We start from the raw sequence: 19,770 nt of genomic DNA on the forward strand, positions 1-19,770 counted from the left end.
GGCGTTATTAGACTTATCCCGCATTCCTTTCAGCCTCTCTGGTCACCGCTTAGCACTCCACTGCCTGAGGCTTCAGGTGACTCGTCCTTTAAATGCCCCGGGAATTTTAAAAATCCTCTTTCCTGTTTGCTCAGCGAGGTGTGGAGTGCAATCCATCAATCAGCACAATGCTCCACGCCCCAAACGTTTCCCCAGCATGGAGCACTGCGAGCCTGCAGGATCATAATCAGTGTGTGGGGAGAAGTAACATTAGTTCCTCCAGCTGTGATCCCGCCGCAGAAATTATGATTCTAGGCCAGTAGTATCACACGTTCAAGCAGACAGGCAATGACGAGATGGTGTTTAGTGTAGGGTTATAGGTACGACGAACTGAGAAGTCTACGAGCAAAGCCCATGATGGAAACCGTCGCCTTGGTTGCCTGCCCCACTACTGCCGGTTTTACAGGAGCTGGATGCAAAATGACTAGACCCTCGCCAATCCAGGATATTCTGGACAGTTCACAGCCTGGAGACCAGGGTTTGTATTAATCTAATTCACAGCCTATCAACTACCCAGGAGAAGCAAGCCAGTCTCTGGGGTGTACTTTATTGAGGAAGGATCAGAGGAGTCTGTTCCAGGTAAGAAGCTTTTATTACAAGGATGCAAATGTGGAGCAGGGGGGCTATGCCTAGATGTGAATGCCCATTTGATTTGATCCCTATCACGTCGTTTTGGTAATCTGCCTCTGTAATCTCTTCAAAAGTTTCAGCCAGAGCGTGTGCAATGCCTTCAACAAGTATATCGAGTGCGAACAATTTATGAGTTTACCCTGTATAAGCTTTATACAGGGTAAAACGGATTTATTTGAGTTTAGACCCTATTGGGAGTTGGGCATCTGAGTGTTAAAAACAGGAACACTTCTGTTAGCTGCTTTCAGGTAAAGCTGCAGCTTTGGGGCAAGTAATGCAGACCCTGGGTCTTTGCTGGAGCAGATCGAAGTGTCTGGCTCAGCACCACAGGGCGCTAGTGTCCTGAGCTGGCAGGCAAAGCAGGGGTAGAAGTAGTCTGGGCACATCAGGTGGCAGCTCCCAGGAGGTTTCTGTGATCCAAACCGTCACAGGTAGTTGTTTGAAAAATTCCTTATGTACCCTGTGTATTGCAGAATAATTTGAGCTGCAACAGAGATTAAAATAGACGTTGAAGTACCTGTCATGCCCATCGTGCACAGGAGGGAGAATATCTTGCAAAATGTATGCTCTAAATTTTACTTTATATCACTTTGTTATGCTTTGGCAACATCAAGAAGCATTGCCCACATAGGCGTGCGCAGCACATTTCATCAGGGTGTGTACCCAGGGAATTTTTTTTTTTAAATGTGAACATTTATTGAATACTCTGTCATAAAGGACATCATTTTTATTCATCAAACAAACTAAAAAACCTAAAACTTAACTAAACTTATTTTTTTTAAAATTAACAACTGAACTTTACTTAAAAATGAGACATGAAATACCAATTTTTTGCTGTAGTGATAACCAGGTATATACAAAGATACAGTTAATTTTCATAATCTTTACCTTTAACCAGATAATGAGCTAACCCACATTGACCAAAACAGATTAAGGTTTCTTCATCTTTCTGTCCTAGAGAATGAGACGTTGCTCACTAGGTATTATGGACTTAAATTCCTCAATCACATCATTGTAATTAACTGACGAAGTCAATTCTTGTTCAATGTATAAAATCATGAACGAGTCAAGATGCTGTTGGGACATTGTACTTCTTAGTTTGTGTTTTACATGTGCTAGTTTCGAAAAGGCTCTTTCACATGAACAGCTTATCTGCTCCTTTTCTTATCTTAACAACGAACCGATCCATATTTTAAAATTAAAAGGGGGTATCATACGATTGAGTTAAAACATAAAGCCATGGGTTTGTTATGCTATTTCAGTAGAGTACATGCAACAGAGATTACAAACACTGTAAACACGCCTGACGCGGCCGCTTATATAGGTCAAAGAATTTTCTAGAAAGTAGTCGGAGGGGAGAGGAGGACCAATGGTAATGCGGCGCCGCAGTAGTGGGGACGCATGCTGCGAGCGAACACAGGCTTTCTATATAGAGTGTATCATACAATTAAATTAAAACTCAAAGCCACTTTTTTTTCAGACATTAGGGCAGGCATGGGCAAACTTTTTGGCCTGAGGGACACATCAAGGTTCCAAAATTGTATGAAGGGCCAGATAGCGAAGGCAGTGCCTCCCCAAATGGCCTGGTCCTGCCCCCTATCCGACCTGCACCCACTTCCTGCCCCCGACTGCCCCCATCAGAATCCCCGACCCATCCTGCTCCTTGTCCCTTAACAATCCCCCTGAGACTTCCCCAACCACCACCCTGGGACCCCTCACCCTGCCGCTCCCTATCCCCTGACTGCCCCGACACCTATCCATCCTCCGCCGAGTCCTGATAGACCCCTGAAATGCACACGATCCAACCCCCCGTTCCCTGTCCCCTGACCATCCCCTGGAACCTCTGCTCCATCCAACTCCCCCTGCTCCCTGTCCCCTGACTGTTCCTGAGACTCTCTGCCCCTTATCCAATCCCCTGGCCCCTTACCATGCTGCTTACCCCACCTCCCCCCTCTCTCGGAGCTTCAGCGAGCCACATCCAGGAGCGGCCCTGGACAGTGCTGCAGCAGTGTGGTTCTCGCGGGACCTGAGCTCCTGCTGCTCGACCTGCCGGAGCTCGCAGCCCTGCTCCCTTACAATGCGGCTGTGAGCAGGAGGAGCCCAGGTCCCACCGGAGCTACGCCGCTGCAGCACTCTCCAGGGCAACTCCTGGACGTGGCGCACTGAGGCGACAGGGGATGGGGGAAGGCAGAGGCAGGGGCGAGCCTCATTCTCGTGGTGCCAATTGCCCCACTTGCCCTCCCCCCCGGGCAGCCTTGGCACCCGCATGCATTCACTGCAGTCTGCAGGAGAGCCCAGTGGGGCCCGAGCCGCAGCCTAGGCAGGAGGGGTCGGGCTGCTCCCCCGTAGCAGTGGCCGCCACCTTGCAAGGCTGCTGCTCCTGCCCCATGCTGGCTTACCTCGCCGCTCCGGCTCTGTGGCTCCTGAAACTTGTGGCTCCTCCCCTACCGAGCTTGCTGCAGCGAGCAGCCAACCCGGCAAAGCCAGTGAGTGACTCAGGGCAACGGCCGCCAGCTTGAATCACGTGACTGGGGGGGGCTTTTTGTTGGGGAGCCCCTGGGCACGGCTGACCCCTGGGCCTCTTAAGCTCCCATTTGGATTTGCCCTCATGAACTGGATGTGAAGCGCGCCCGGGGGGGCGCAAGGTGAAAGTTTTGCCTAGGGCACAAAATATCCTTGCAACAGCCCTGCCTGCCCCCCAGAGTTTACAATCCAAATATAAGACAAGAGCCTCCATAGGGCTACAAACAGATGGAAGAGGGCAAGGAAACAATGTCTTCCAGCAAGCCAGGCAGTGGGTAAATGCCCTCGTGTTCACGATTTTAGCCATATTATCCCATGAAACCAGCACAGACACAACCCACAGAATCCACGGACACACACTGCACTGCGCGGCATGTAACCCCGCCACCCCTCCCTCGCTCCCCACCCACATTGTCTCACCGCCCCTCCCTCCCCGACACAGCCGCGTCGCGACAGTTGGGAAGGGCGGGGAGGGGGTTCCGGCGGCCGTAAAGCGACGCGCTGCTCAGCTTCCCACGCTGCTGGCTGCCGCTTTTGCCCTTGCAGGCCGGCTGTGTGCGGCAGCGGGAGCGAGCGGCTATGGCAGCCGCGTCGCGGGGTGGTGGCGGCGCTGGGCCCAAGGCGCTGGAGCTACTCCGGGCCCTGCCCAGGGTCAGCCTGGTTAACCTGAGACCCAACCCCGGCGCCAAGAAATCGGTGAGTGCCCGGCGCAGGAGACCCGGAGCGGGCTTGGCCCGGGCCTTGGCTCTCCGATAACGGGGCTGGGCCCGCTCCCCCCAGGTACTCAGGCGGCCTCAGCTGCTCAGCGCTGATCCCCGGTTGTTGCAGGATCCGCTCTAGTCTGGGCCGGCTCCTTGGCCCCGAGACCGAGCGTCTCTGGCGTTTGCAGGCTGGTCCCGAAGCCCTTTCGGTGCTGTGGGGCCTTGGCGGTCAAAAACCACGAAGCTGGCTTAGAAAATTATGGCTTCTTTTGGTCTTTAGGGTTCGTGCCCTTTTTGGGTCCTTTTCTCAGCGATGAGGCTGTGGTATTCGCCCCCCAGTGAAAGCTGAAATTCTCCTGTATTGGCTTGACTCCAGGATGTAAAATGCTAACAGAGAAACGTTAAAGATGCTGAAGACGTTTGCTGGTACAGCTTCACACGCCTGACCAATATAGTTATGCCAACAGACGTCTGTAATGTAGATATAACCATCTGTCTCGGTTTGAGAAAATTGCCCACTTGAAACTGCATCACCAGTGCAAACTCTTAATGCAGATATTTTCCTCGACTGGAGTATGCCCACAGCAGAGGGTTTGGATTGCTTGAACTCCCTCAACGTAGTGAATTGGTGCAGACTTTTGAAACCTTTCCTAATGAGGATGGGCACAAAAGCCTCAATCCTGAAATTGGATCTTTGTGGGTGAACCCCTTTAACTTTTATGGGGTTGTGCCCAGGGAACCATTTGTTTGGATCCAATTGCAGGATTTGAGTCAAGCGCTTTAAAATAAAATTTATAAGAGCTGCACTATTAACTTGACTGTTCCCTCTTGTCTCCCCACCTGTTCTGTTAGTGCCCCTTAATTGTGTGTATGAGGGGGGATGACTTACAAAAAGCTAAAGTAGGAAGTGTAAAATGTTGGTAGTTCATGTATTTGAAAATGTCAGATTTGCAGTTCTCCGATGGTTATGGATGGAGGCATATGAAACAGATCTAAAGCCCCAACGTGCAGGAGTCCAATTATGCAGAGTAGCTGATTTTTACAGTACCTAATGTTAGGCCATCTAAACTTATTGAATAAAATTAATGTGAAAATACCAACTGTGTCATTTAATGGTGTCTTATTTAAATTGCTATTATCCTGACTACTATTCACATTATTTAATACATTAAAATAGCCTGAATTAACTAACAGACACCAAATAAAAATAGCCAAATGTTAAAATAAAGGGTTATGTGGTTCCCCGTGTAACAAATGCAAACTGAGAACACAATGAAAGGTAGTAAGAGAATGTGAAATAAATGACCAATACCTATGATAAATGAGCTTCTATTTTATAAATAGCATTTCTGATGTAAATAACTCCAGTATTAATAAACAGTGAACAGCAAGTCAGTGACACAAGGGAAAATAAGGTTTAAAATAAGTGACATTCCTTATGATGTGCAATTAATCAGATTATCCTGTGAAGTAGAGGGTAATTATTCTTTTACACTATATATAAAAACCGTGCTTTTAAAATAATCTGACAAAGTCAATCAGGGCATGTCTGTATAACACATCAGTTCGTGGCAAGCTGTGGGGTAAATGTACATCCCTCTACCCTTCTGTGCACTAACTGTGTTTGTGGAACCTGCTGCTGCACACCAAAAGTTCCTTCACCCAAACAGCAGTGAAAAGTACAAACTCTTGAAGCAGTCTGATTCCAATCAGTCACATTCATGCTAATACATATATACAAAATTATTTTCTTTTCTTTAACCTCTTATTTTATTGTGAGATGGAATCTCTTCCTGCTCAACTTCCAAGTAGAATTTTCCTCACTCAGGCTTGGTCTACACTACAGTGTGAAGGGTAAAAGGCAGGCTGAAATTGACAAGAAAACCAGCTCCCCAGCTGGGCTGCTGCAGGATCTCCATTCCAAGCTAGGCTGTTGCCTGGGTTCCCTGCTGCACCCTCAGGGTCCTGGTTCCCCACTCACCTCTGGGAGAGTGGTAGCCAACCAGACTCTGGGCACGGATCACCCTGCTGGAGGTGAGAAGTCCTGGGTGGTTGTCCCCTCCCTTCCGAGAGGGGAGCTGTGCAAAGCTGAGAGCCCCGGCTCTCATGCCCCCACACTGTCCCTCTTCAGTTGGTGGAAATGGTCTTGGTGGGAACATGCACCACTGACAGAAGAAGAATAGTATGGACATCAGCCATTGCAGTAATTATTGTGGTGGCTTCAAGTTGACCTAACATAGGTCAATTTAAGATTGTAGCGTAGACATGCCCTAAGTGGGTGCGAAATCTCAGTAGTTTATCATTCAGGAGAAAGTATCTAACTCTCAGACCTACAATAATACCTAATCTCTTTTTATATAGCACTTTTCATTTGTTGATTTCAAAATGCTTCACAATCTTTTGAATGTATTTATCCTCAATACCTCTGAGAGGTAGGGAAGTACTATTATCCTCATTTTACAGATTGGGAAACTGAGACACAGAAAGGCTAAGTGATTTTCCTAAGGTCACACAGGAAGTCTGTGGTAGAGCAAGGAATTGAAGTTGGGTCTCCCAAGTCCTAGACTAGAGCCGTAACCACTTAATCATCCTTGCTCGCTAACAAAATGTTAGAGGTGAGAGGAAAATATAGTACTATATGGCTACACTACAGAACTTACAGCTCTGCTAGTGCAGACGCTCTAAGCTGATGGGTGAGAAGTCTTACTTCAGCTCTCGCACCTACATAGCGCTATCCACACTGGCACTTTGGCTGGTGTAACTTACTTTGCTTGTAGGGGGGCGTGTGGCTTATTTACACCCCTGGGTAACATAACTTACACCAATGTAAGCTGTAGTGTGTACATATTCTTACTCTCACTTTGCACACATCCATGTAGACTTTCAAACCATTTGATTGGGTAACTATCTAGAATCACATTTTGTTTAATATTCTCTCCTTTAGTTACAGAAGTAGAAATGCTTAACTTTTCTCACCAGTCTCCCCAAATTCATTAGAGAACAGTTTTATATTTCCTCAGAATGTACATTGCCAGAGCTTATGTATCCATAGTGTAATTAACTGAATTTGTGAATTATTGCTTTAAGGAAAAAAGACGTGGCCGTGGAAGACATGGAGGTAAGAAAAGTGGTCGAGGTCATAAAGGACAAAGACAAAGAGGAAATCGCCCCCGATTAGGCTTTGAGGGTGGCCAGACACCATTTTACTTGATTATTCCAAAATATGGGTATAATGAAGGACACAGGTAAGTTTGCTTTCTAGATTTATTTCAAGTGGAATGTCATTTGCTTTTACCTTTCTTCTGATGTGGCAGTCAAAATCTAATTTTGTGAATGCAGCCTGAACATATGAGACAGTCTCCCCTTTGTTTGTCATCTGTTTTCCCCCAAATTTCCTCACCCTCTCTTCACCTTGTCACTTTCTGTAACTTTAAATCCATTAGTCTCCCTCATTTCTCTGCCACCTTCTGAACCGCTCTTCCCTTCATTTTCTACTCGCCATATTGATGACTTCCTGGTTACAACCTTCTACCCTCTTTTCCACACTTGACTGCTTTGTCTGTTTCTATCTTTCATCTGTATCTGCCCCACTACTCCTCCTGCTCAGCTCTTGCTCTCTCTCCACCTTTATTATCTCCCCTCGCGCACTCACTTGTCTTAATCTGAAGCCTGTTGAAAGACTCCCAAGGACCCTCATGGGCTTTGGATCAACCCCACTGGGTTCAACATCTCTACAAGATCACCTGCTCTTCCTTCAGCTCTTGGCCAGCCAATCCTACTTACTCACTTTCACACCTCTAATCATGGTAACTTTTTTCCATTTTTGATGATATACTCAAATTGGTATAGTGGCTCCAGGGACCTTGAGAGATCATCTAGTCAAGCCCTGTGCTGAGGCAGGATCAAGTGTACTTAGACCATACTTGACAGATGTTTGTCCAGTCTGTTCTTAAAAACCTCCAGTGATGGTAATTCTACAACTTCCCTAAGAACCCTGTTTCAGTGCTTAACTATCCTTACAGTTGGAAAAGCTTTTTATAAGTAGCTAACCTAAATCTCCCTTGCTACAGATTAAGCCTGTTATTTCTTGTCGTCGTACTATCAGTAGACATGGAGGACAATTGAGCATCATCCTCTTTATAACACCCCTTAACGTATTTGAGAACTGTTATCTGGTACCCCCTCGTTCGTCTGTTCAAGACTGAACATGCCAAAGTGTTGGCTTTTTAAAAAAAAATAAAAAATTCCCCAGAGGTTCAGGTTGTCTAAATCTTTTTTTTCATTTTTATAGCTCTCCTCTAGGCTCTGTCCAGTTTGTTCACATCTTTCTTGAAGTGTGGCATCCAAAGCTACACACGCTGCTGCAGGTGAGGCCACACCAGAGCCACGTAAAACAGAGCAATTACCTCACGTATCTTACGTAGTACACACCTATTAATGCACCCCAGAGTGATATTAAGCTTTTTCACAACTGCATCTCATTGTTGGCTCATATTCAACTTGTGATTCACTCTAGCCCCCAGAGCCTTTTCAGCAGTACTTCCACCTAGCCAATTATTTCCCATTTTGCAGTTAATGCATTTGTTTTTGAGTTCTGAAGTACATAACTTTGGACTTGTCTTTATTGAATTTCATTTTGTTGCTTTCAGACCAATTCTCCAACTTAACAAGGTCCTTTTGAATTCTAGTCTTGTCCTCCAAAGTGCTTGCAACCCCTCCCAGCTTTGTGTCATCTGAAGATTTTATAAACATACTCTCCACTCCATTGTCCAAGTCATTAATTAAAATGTCAAACAGTACTGGTCTCAGGACAGATCCTATGAGACCCACTAGATCCACACCCCCACTTTCCCCAGTTTCACAGTGAACTGTTGATAATTACTCTTTGAGTATAGTCTTTCAACCAGTTATGCACCCACCTTGTTGTACCTCAATCTACAGCATATTTCCTTAATTTGCTTATAAGTATGTCATGTGAGACTGTGTCAAAAGCTTTACTGAAATCTAGATAAATCACATCTGTAGCTTCCTCCCTATCTAATAGGCCAGTAACCCTCTCAAAGAAGGAAATTTGGTTGGTTTGGCATGGTTTGTTCTTAAAAGATCCCTGTAGCTATTATTTATAACCCTGCTATCCTGTAGGTACCTACACATTGTTCAATAATTGATTCCAGTATCTTTCCAGGTATCAAAGTTAGGCTGACTGAGCTAGAATTCCTCACTCCTCTTTTTTTATTCCTCTCCTTTTTTTAAGATATGTATTATGTTTGCCCTTTTCCATCCCTTGGGGACCTCATGAGTTCTCAAAGATAATTGGTAATGGTTCTGAGGTTCCTTCCGTTAATTCCTTAAATACCGAGGATGAATTTCATCAGGCCCTGCTGACTTGAATACATCTAATTTACCTAAATATTCTTTAACCTGTTCTTTATCTACTTTAGCTTGTCCTCCTTCCCCCCTTGTTAATATTGTGTTGAGTATCTGATCACCATTGACCTTTTCAGTGAAGATTGAAGCGAAATAGGCATTAAACTCCTCAGCCTTCTTGATGTCCTCTGTTGTTAGCTCTCCTTGCCTGTTAAGTAGTGGTGTCATAAACAGATAGCTAAGGGTTAATGTTTCTTTTACTTGTAAAGGGTTAACAAAGGGAACCAAACACCTGACCAGGGGACCAATCAGGAAACCGGATTTTTCAAAGCTCAGGGAGGGAATTTTGGGGTGTGTGTCTTTGTCTGTGTCTCTGCTCATAGTGCCTCCGGCTCTGAGAGAGAATCTCTCTACCTCAGATTTTCTAATCTTCTGTCCAAGTGTAAGTACAAAGGTAAGAAGAACAATAGGTTTATATTGTTTTGTATTTACATGTCGTGTAGTTTGCTGGAAGTTTTAAAATTGTATATCTTTGGGATCAGGCGTTAATTCATTTTTCTTTAAGCCAATTGACCTCTGATATTGTTCAACCCTTGGAATACCAGAGAATCAATTGTTTAAGTCTTTTCTTTCTTTTTATATAAAAGCTTTTTTTTTAAGACCTGTTGGATTTTTTCCTAGTAGACCTCACCAGGAACTGGTGGGGAAGAAAACAGGGGAAGGGAAAATCTCTTTGTTCAGAAGTGCAAAGGTTACCTTTGCAGGGACTTCGACTGAATGGTGAAAGAAACTTGATCTCTCGTGTTTGCCATTCAAGGAATTTGAAATGAGGTGATCGCCAGGAGGGGGGAAGCGGGAAGGAAATAAAGAGGAGACAAGGGAGCAGGGTTATTCCCTTTGTGTGTGACTCAGTGGCATCTGAGTCTTGGGAGTCCCCCAGAAGGTTTGGGAAGACCCAGAGTGGGCAAGGCAACTGATTTCCTGTCTGGTGGCAGTGCTTCAGATCTAAGCTGGTCATTAGCTTCGGAGGTTTCATGCAGCACCCACATTTTTGGTACGCTTAAGGTTCAGAATTGGACTATATCTCGTATAACAATGTTGGCAGCAGTAGGATAAAGATAAGAATCCAGAAGCCAGTAGGGAATATTATTTTTTTCTTTTTCTCGCTAGGCTTTAAGCAGAGAGAAAGGGTTGGTTTTAAAAGGCGCCAGAGAGAAAAAAATCTTTTTTCTGTTTCTCTCTGACTCAGTTATGGCTTGCATTTTAGCAAGGAAACCATTAAGGTTGATTAGGTCTTTGAAACAGTTGTACTCCGACTGTCAGTCAAGTACCCAGCAAACACAAACATTGCAAATTAATGTTTTTTTGGTTTAATTTGCAATATAAGGTAGCTAGGAGGAAAGATAAACAAAAGGGCACTGTTGCTAGGCAGCCCAGGAGACAACAAGCAGAGCCAGCAAAGTCAGGAATAAACACCAGAGGCACCCCACCACAAGAAAGCATAGGAACATGAGTTCCAAGGGAAGCCTGAAACACAGGATACGACACGCACCAAACACATAGACCAAGAAAACGAAACATAGAGACGGTTAGAAAACTATTAGGCAAATAGCTAAGCAAGAGGCAACCACCAACGAGAGGGGAGAAACACACCAAGAAATGGAAAAAACATCCAGCAAACTACACACATGTAATCAAAAACAAATTAAAAACCTATTGTCTCTACCTTTGTTACGTACACTTGGAAAAGAGATTAGAAACTGAAGGTAGAGAGATCTCTCTCAGAGCGGAGCAGCACTAGAGCAGAGACACAGAAAAAGACACACACCCCAAAATTCCCTCCCTGAGCTTTGAAAAATCCGGTTTCCTGATTGGTCCTCTGGTCAGGTGTTTGGTTCCCTTTGTTAACCCTTTACAAGTAAAAGAAACATTAACCCTTAGCTATCTGTTTATGACAAGTGGACCTACTGGTTCCTTTGTGTTTGTCTTGCTCCTAATGACTTGATAAAGCTTTTTATTGCCTTTTATGTCCTTGGCTTACTGTAACTCATTTTGTGTCTTGGGCTATGTCTACAGTAGCACGTTTGTTAATAAAACTTCTGTCGGTCAGTAGTATGAAAAAAACCACCCCCTGACCAACATAAGTTTAATTAACAAAAGTACTAGTGTGGACAGCGCTGTGCCAGCGAGAGACACTCTCCTGCTGACAAAGGCCTTGGCTACACTTGTGAGTTACAGCACAGTAAAGCAGCCCGGGGCATCCTAGTTCACTCCTCGTCCATACTGGCAAGGCACGTAGAGCGGTCTGACTCCACAGCTACAGCGCTGCTGGTACTCCACCTCGGCAAGTGGAATAACGTTTTCTGTACCCTGTTGGAGCACCGCGGTGCCAGTGTGAACGAGGTGTTGCATTACTGCGCTCCCATAATCCCCTTTAATCAAGCGGCCACTCTTGTAATTGTTGTGAAATCGGCTGCAGGAGTGCAGAAATGCCCTTTCAAAGCTCCCTGTCGGAGAAGCTGGAGCTGCTTCAGCTCTGAAAAAAGCAAACATTTACTGTTTGCTGTGAGTGAGTGAGAGAGAGGCAGGTGGGGAGGGAGAGGGGGGTCTGAACATACAAGACAGCATGCTGACACACTCTCAGCACCCCAAAAACCCACTCTCTCTCCCCCCACGTACACACGCCACACCCCCCCCCTTTGAAAAGCACGTTTCAGTCACTTGCGTTGTGGGATAACTGCCCATAATGCACTGCTCCCAATGATGCTGCAAATGTGGCCATACCAGTGCGCTTGAAGCTGTCGGTGTTGACAGACTGCAGCGCTTTCCCTACTGCGCTCTACGAAGGGGGGTTTAACTCACAGTGCTCTAGATCTGCAAGTGTAGCCATGCCTGTAGCTACCACTGCTCATAGGGGGGTGGTTTGATTGTGAGGGAGGGACAGCTCAGTGGTTTGAGCATTGGCCTGCTAAACCCAGGGTTGTGAGTACAATTCTTGAGGGGGCCATTTAGGGATCTGTGGCAAAAATCTGTCAGGGACAACACTTTGTCCTGCTGTGAAGGCAGGGGACTGGACTGAATGACCTTTCAAGGTCCTTTCCAGTTTTGAGATAGAGCTTTCCTGTCAAGTATCTGCTGTTGACAGAGTGGCTTCATGGGAAACCTTGCAGCAGCATAGCTAGAGCTATGCCGCTGTAAGGTCTGTAGTGTAGACCTAGCCTTAGCCTTTCTGATTTTGTCCATTCACACTTGCACTATTGTTTTTTACTCATCCTTAGCAATGTTCAGAACCATTGTCCTTGTTGACTTCTGCACCCTTCTGACTGCCCATAGTCTTGCTAACTTCCTTGACAGCAAAATTCAGTGGATTCAGCTGAAGTGTTCTACTCCATACTTTTTTCATTTCATCTTGCACTCTGTGCTCTGTCTATGCATCCTGCTTTGCTTCCTCCTCCCATTGGAATTTGTGTGCCTTTTCCATGACTGTCCTTGCTTTTGTAACACCCTTCCTCTTCCAGTGGGGCAATTGTTCTCAAACTGTACAGATATTTTCTCATAATCCATGTCTGTCAGTCATTGATCTGCACATCACTGCTATCTGTTTTGCTCCAGTTAAAAATAAGTCAGAACTTACAGGTTTCATGCACAACATGAAAACCATGTTTCTCCTTGTCTGTCTTCATTTCTTGTGTAATTTAGTGTGCATGCTGTTTGGGTCTGTGACTTTCTTTTAATTCTGTGAAGGATAATGCAAATGTATGGCACTAATATTTGTAACAGTGGCAAACATATACCACAGTTTTAGCCATTAAGGGCCATGTGATATATTGCATGTGTTTAACTCCTTCACCCTTGAGCTGTTTCTAATCTATGCTTGTGTATAAAGTCTTACTAATATGTAGTTTGGTGTTTGTTTGTTTTTTAATACTGATTTCGGTGAATATTCATGTGTATGTTTCTGTTCTGTGGAATGAAGTGTAGGTATCAGACTTGTTTTCATTACTAAAGGTGTTCTGTGTATTTGCCTAATAACTAAGTGAATTTAATATGTGGTTGGTAGTGACATTTGATTAGCATTATGAAAACTTTTTTTAAGCAAGTTGCTTTCTTAATTTTTATTTCCAAATAGTCATCTCCCCCACCTTAACTTAGCTTACCATGAAAGTGGATGAGCAGTTCTTTCCACAGGTGGTTAGACAGGGACTTCCTGAATCAGCAATCCAAAACAGGGAATGCTGAAGAACATCTAAAAACCAGGAGTTTCTCATTAATGTTAAATGTATCTAGTAAACTGCCTTTATAATGAAAAATGATCCAGTCTTCTACAGTGACAGAAGTTTCACAGTAACTTGTGTTGTACAGTAAAACAATAGTAAAGTAAATTAGCAATGTGGTAAAAGAGCCTGTTGTAACTCTACAACTGTTCCAAGAAACATATCCTTTACTTAGAAATATAAATTTTGCCAAAATGCAGGTAAACGGCCTCTTTGTAGCTGTGATTAAAATACATTTACCTCATCTGTGAATATACTCTAACCAAATGGTATTTTGTTATCTTGTGTAAATGTTGATATTTGCCTAAATCCAAGCCCAGCCTCTTGGAAAAATGTCTGTCCAGTTTATTCTTACATGATAACAAAGGCCAAACATAGTTAAGTGTTTGTATGTGTTTATGGGTGATATACTTACTGTGCATATGTAATAAAACAAAATTTTCATCCCATATTTACAGTATTCTTCCTATTCTTAGTCTCTGTTTTGGTCCCCGTGTATAAAAACAAGTGAAAATACTTCCAGGGCTTGAAAAATGTATGCCGGTTAGCGGAAGTCACAGCCTACTAGCCATAGAGAAAAATATTTGTGCCATTAAAAGAGTTGTGTATTTTAAATACTTTGCTTCATTTAATTGTAATACTCAGCTTTCTATTTCATTTGGTTGTTAGAAATATAACTTTCTTCTATGACTGATCAAATAGCCAAATACATTATTTAATGTATTTCACAGGTATTTAAATACATCCATTCCAGTATCTGAATAATAATACAACTCACTGGATAACAGAGACAAGTATTTGAATAACCTATTTGAAAACTTGATTTTCACCTGTGATTCAGCCAGCCTGCTTATACTTTTTTCCCTTTTTAGCTCCATTCCTTTTTTTAAGCTGATGGCTCTTGGCTGCAATCTTCCTACTCCCCTTGAGTGTGTGGGGGAGTAGACTTGGCAAGCTGGTCAGTTGATTAGTTGTATAATGTCAGTGGTCTGATTAACTGACTACCTATTATTTGACTTGTCAAATATTCCAGCAAGAATGCCCTGATAGAGTGGCTGGCCTACTTCTTTGTGTCATGGTGCTGTTCTTCAACTTTTTTGAATTTCATTACATTGTGCTTCACATTTTTATGAATAAAAATAACTGAGTTAAGTAAGTTAGGGTTTTTTTTTGGGGGGGGGTGTAATTAGGTATATGTATTTATGTAAGGCTAAGCTTATTGGAGATCACAAAGGCTTACTCTTTTGTTACTGTTATAGTAAATTAGTGCTTTAAAATATTTGACCTTTTTAAAATATATATTATTTGACAAATCAAATACCCAACCATATGGGGGATTGGATATTTACTCGGTATTTCCTTACCTTGCAGGGTGATATGAGGGATAAATCATTAATATTTGTGAGGTGCTTGCTTACAATAAGCACAATAGAAAAGCAATTAAATAAAATTGTCAGCTAGACATAAGATGAGAAAGAGCTCACATTGGAGTAGAATACTGAGGATTCTTTGCATATGCTTGTAGGTTATTGAGTCAGATTCTCATGTGTCAACAAGGCTGCTGAGATAAACTCATAGAAGTTGTTGTCTAAAATCTTAACTTGCCAAAGAGCATTCAAACTTTTTCATTTCCTCTTCAGAATAACACTTAGCCTCTCCCTCTAGAAACCAGACAGTCTGGGCAAATTAAGCTGACCAGCTGCTTGGGATGTTACTTTGATGGGAATTGAACCCAGTGATAGCCAGTTACAGTGTTTGGTTTCCTATTTTTTAAAAGGGGAATAAAATATACTTATGGATGGGCCTCTTCTTAAACAAAATTGCTTGGAACATTTAGAAAGGATGGAAAACAAAAGTGTTGTATCGTTCATTTGTCTCTTAACCCACTAAACCTGGAAGCTTGTTTCACTCTAACTATACTGAATTTCAGCTTCATATTTTGAAATTCTAAACTTCTTTGCTCTTCTTTGCCTTTTCTCCAGCCGCAGACGCCAGTATCATCCCCTCAGTCTTCAAAAGCTGCAATACCTTATTGACTTGGGTAGAGTGGATCCCACTCAACCGATTGATTTAACCCAGCTCACCAATGCCAGAGGTGTTACAATACAGCCATTCAAAAGGGATTATGGTGTCCAACTAGTGGAGAAGGTATGTCTGAAATACATTATTAGTCTAGCTGTAGTGGAAAGCCTCCATTTTTTTGTTTGGTTTCCCCTCCCTCCCTCTCTCCTGGAAGCATGACTACTTTTCTAAGCTGCAGTTTTATGTATCCAAATGGAAGACTAATTAAATTTGTAATGCTAAATCCACTAGAGGGCACTATATATTCATGAAAAGCTGGACAGTGTTTTATGATTTGCAAGCTGTTGTTTTTTCACTTTGGAATAGTAGTTAAAATTGTTAAAACATGTAATAGAATATTGTAGAATTGTGACCCAGCTTAGTTTTTGTATTTCACATTTGATACTCTGTAGAGATGGATAAATATAGCTACCAAAATATTCAATTTACCTTTAACTAATCTAAGCACGTGCTGTAACTTACAGGGTGCCGATATCTTTTCAGCAAAAGTAAATATTGAAGTACAGATGGCATCTGAGCTAGCCATTGCTGCAATTGAAAAAAATGGTGGTGTTATTACAACAGGCTTCTATGATCCACGGAGTCTGGGTAAGAATTTCCCCTCATCTCCCCACTTCTTTTCTTTGGTGGAATGGAGTTGGTTTTTAAAAATCTAAATCCTAAACGTAGACAGCACTGGAAAGAGTCAATCATCCGTTCTTTTTGAAGATCCAGTAGGAGCTCTGTTAAATCAGTCAGCCTAATAGAGATCTGCTAGACAATTATTCTCCCTCAAAAGCAGTACTTGCTCAGTTTCCCATTATTTACTGTTTGGTTATCAGCCCTACTCAGTTAATGATGCTATATAAATTATTCTGTTTAGGGAAAAACTACATTTAAGGAGTTTGCAGATTTGGAGTGCAAGGTTGCTTTAGGTGGGGGTCGGGAGGAACATGTTAAACTAGCTGAGTACTGCAGGTTTGTTTGGTTTTTTACAATTGTATCTGATTTAACATTATGTCCATTATTAGATGTAGGGAAAATATTGACAGTAAAAGTTGAAGTTCTTGAACGCTTTTTTTAAACATTCATAACAAAATGCAAAAAATAACTGAGTTAAGTAACTTGGAGGTGTGGTTTGTTTGTTGTTTGTTTGTTTGTTTTTTTGTAATTAGGTATATATATTTATCTAAGGCTAAGCTTATTGGAGACCACAAAGTCTTACTCCTTTGCTACTGTTATGGTAAATTAGTGCTTTAAAGTATTTGACCATATTCCTGGCACTCCTCTTCTAGGAAAACAGTCCATGGGGCAGGGAGGGCAAAAGAGCCAATTTAAAGCAAAATACAGGTTTAAAATGTATTTTTTTTAAATTGTGGAAGTGATTTGTTTTGGGTTTTTTTGAAATAGCCATTTTATTAGGAAAACAAAATTTGAGGAGCGTGAAATCACCTTTAAACAAAATAGCTATCACCTTTTTTACAAAGTTTCATTGAAGAGTGTGGTTTCTGCTTGGCTTGAGTCTGTACATGTGAATGTTGGGCAAGATACAATCTACCCATATTAATGGTGGTTGCATGCATGAACTGGAGGCCAAACATGATCCTTATTAGGGCAGTACATTTGAGAGAGTTCTCCATGAGCTGAAAATAAACAGCTCTGATATATGAAGTGGTGGTGTAGCTGTGTCGGTCCCAGGATATTAGAAAGACAAGGTGGGGAGGTAATGTCTTTTATTGTACCAACTTCTGTTGATCATCCATCATGTGTCTCTGGCCCTGATATAACAGTCCGAACCTACAAGCAAGGCCTTTAAGTACATGGTAATCTTACAGTTTACATTACTGTACCATATCTTTCTTTCCAAAGCAGGCATGCTATATAGTAACTCCTCACTTAATGTCATCCCGGTTAACGTTGTTACATTGCTGATGAATTAGGGAACATGTTGTGCAGCACTCCCTCCTAACATCATTTGGGAGCCGCCTGCTTTGTCCACTGCTTGCAGGAAGAGCAGCTTGTAAGGAAGAGCTAGCTGGTGGGGGCTTGGAACCAGGGTGGACTGGCAGCCCCCCATCAGCTCCCTGCTCCCCTAAGTTCTGTGTTCTGCACTGCCTTGCAGGCTATCAATCAGCAGTTCAGCTGTCTCTCCCCCACTGCCATGTTGTGCTCCTGCCCTCTGCCTTGGAGCTGCTCCCAGACTCCTGCTTACTGTACAGGGGTGGGGAAGAGGGAGGCTAATGTCAGGGTGTCCCCTTCCCCCCTGCTTCTGCTTACCCCTTCTCCATATAGAGCAGGGAGAGGACACGGATGGAGAAAGACAGAATGCCTGGGGCAGCAGCTGCTGTCTCAACTTCCTGATTCACTTAAAAAGACAGTGCATTTAAGAGTGGGTCAGCTTACTTAAAGGGACAGTGTGCCTCTTGCTCTCTCTCTCCCACACACAAGGTGTGTGTCTATCTCTGCTATGCTGTCTCCCCTCCCATGTGTTTGTGCTCCCTTGTGTGAGAGGCTACATTAACAACAATGTGTTAACCCTTGAGGGCTCAGCCAAGTGCTAGTTCATCATTTTAGCAGCCAGGCATTCCCTGGGAAATATCCCACCCTCTAACTTCACCCTCTCAACCAAGCTTCACAATCATCATCGCTGTGAACAGTATTAAATTGTTTGTTTAAAACGAATATTGTGTGTATATTTATATAATATATAGTTTTTTGTCTGGTGAAAAAAAATTCCCTGGAACCTAACCCCCCCATTTACATTAATTCTTATCGGGAAATTGGATTCGCTTAACGTTGTTCCACTTAAAGTCGCATTTTTCAGGAACATAACTACAACATTAAGCAAGGAGTTACTGTACATATTTATTTTAAACATTTTTCTTAAAACAGTGGTTCATGCAGATGGTTTTAAATCGGGACTGTAAATCACTTTTTCCTTTTTAAACAATATTTTTAACTGATTCATTTGGTTTATTGCATTTGTATGATTTAATTGATGTCTGGTATCCCAGAACAAGAAAATATGGAGAGATTTGTCTCTTGTTTTCTTCCTTTCCTCTGCATGAGTTTGTGGCAGGTAAATAATCTAGCAAGAGATTTCAGGCATATGGTGTACGTGTCTTTTGAGGAAAGGAGGCATCATCTAATGCTTTTGAACCTTGATTATGAAGTATTATTACCTACGTCTTTCTTTCTCTCTTTTGCTTGCCTGTAGAGATTTTGTGCAAGCCAATACCTTTCTTTCTGCGTGGCCAGCCTATTCCAAAGCGAATGCTTCCACCTGAAGATCTGGTCCGTTACTACACAGATGCCAGGAATCGTGGGTATCTAGCTGATCCATCAAATATTCCAGAAGCCAGACTTGAACTCGCCAAGAAATATGGTTATGTTTTGCCAGACATAAGTAAAGATGAACTTTTCCAAATGCTAAGCACACGTAAGGACCCTAGACAGATTTTCTTTGGTCTTGCTCCAGGTTGGGTGGTAAACATGAGTGAAAAGAAAATCCTGAAACCAACAGATGAGAGGTTGCTAAGATACTACAGCTCATGAATTCTGAGACAACTGCAGATGTACAGGAAACATCTGGATATGAAATAATGGATTAGAAGTGAGGTTTGTTTTTTTAAACACATTCTTATTGTACTAGTCAAAACATTAATATACATTTGTGATTGGGTAATGCTACAGGTACATCTCTTTTCTATATTGAGTCATAATACCATGTAGTGAATAGTCTTTCAAGAATAAAATACACATTCTGACACATTTTTCTCTTGCTGTCATTTACTATTTGTTTTGTTGGTTAAAAATATTCTGATCTTATTCTAGAGAATGCTAGTCAAAGGAATAGGTTGTACCAATAATTTTAGCTTTCACTTATTTCTAAATCCCAATTTTTAACCTTGACTTTCAACTAATATTTTAAGGCTTCTAAAAAAAATGGGGGGGGGGGGGTAGTGAAATGCATCTTGCTGTAAAGACATTTCAGAATTCTTAGTGTTTTAATCACTGTGTTATACAAAACTGAATCCTTAACACCTTTTGTGAGAGAGATCAGTATTATTCCCATTGTACAGCTAGTGTTTCTGAAGCACTGAGAGATTAACTAACTTTCCCAAGGCCATAGTGGTGACTTAATTGGTCAGTAGCAGATATGGGATTAGAACATG

At 42.7% G+C, this 19,770-nt stretch overlaps 1 protein-coding gene across 1 annotated transcript; it reads left to right on the top strand.

The window, feature by feature from the left end:
* Positions 1-3,611: 3,611 nt before the first annotated feature.
* Positions 3,612-19,366, top strand: MRPL15 (mitochondrial ribosomal protein L15). Its single transcript, XM_032771358.2, has 5 exons — positions 3,612-3,888; positions 6,981-7,138; positions 15,517-15,682; positions 16,081-16,204; positions 18,813-19,366. Exons 1-5 carry the CDS (start codon positions 3,772-3,774, stop codon positions 19,148-19,150), a joined length of 903 nt encoding a protein of 300 aa, XP_032627249.1. The 5' UTR covers positions 3,612-3,771; the 3' UTR covers positions 19,151-19,366.
* The last annotated feature ends 404 nt before the right edge of the window (positions 19,367-19,770 follow it).

The sequence above is a fragment of the Chelonoidis abingdonii genome, chromosome 2 (genome assembly GCF_003597395.2).
Source record: "Chelonoidis abingdonii isolate Lonesome George chromosome 2, CheloAbing_2.0, whole genome shotgun sequence".
Lineage (NCBI taxonomy): Eukaryota > Metazoa > Chordata > Testudines > Testudinidae > Chelonoidis > Chelonoidis abingdonii.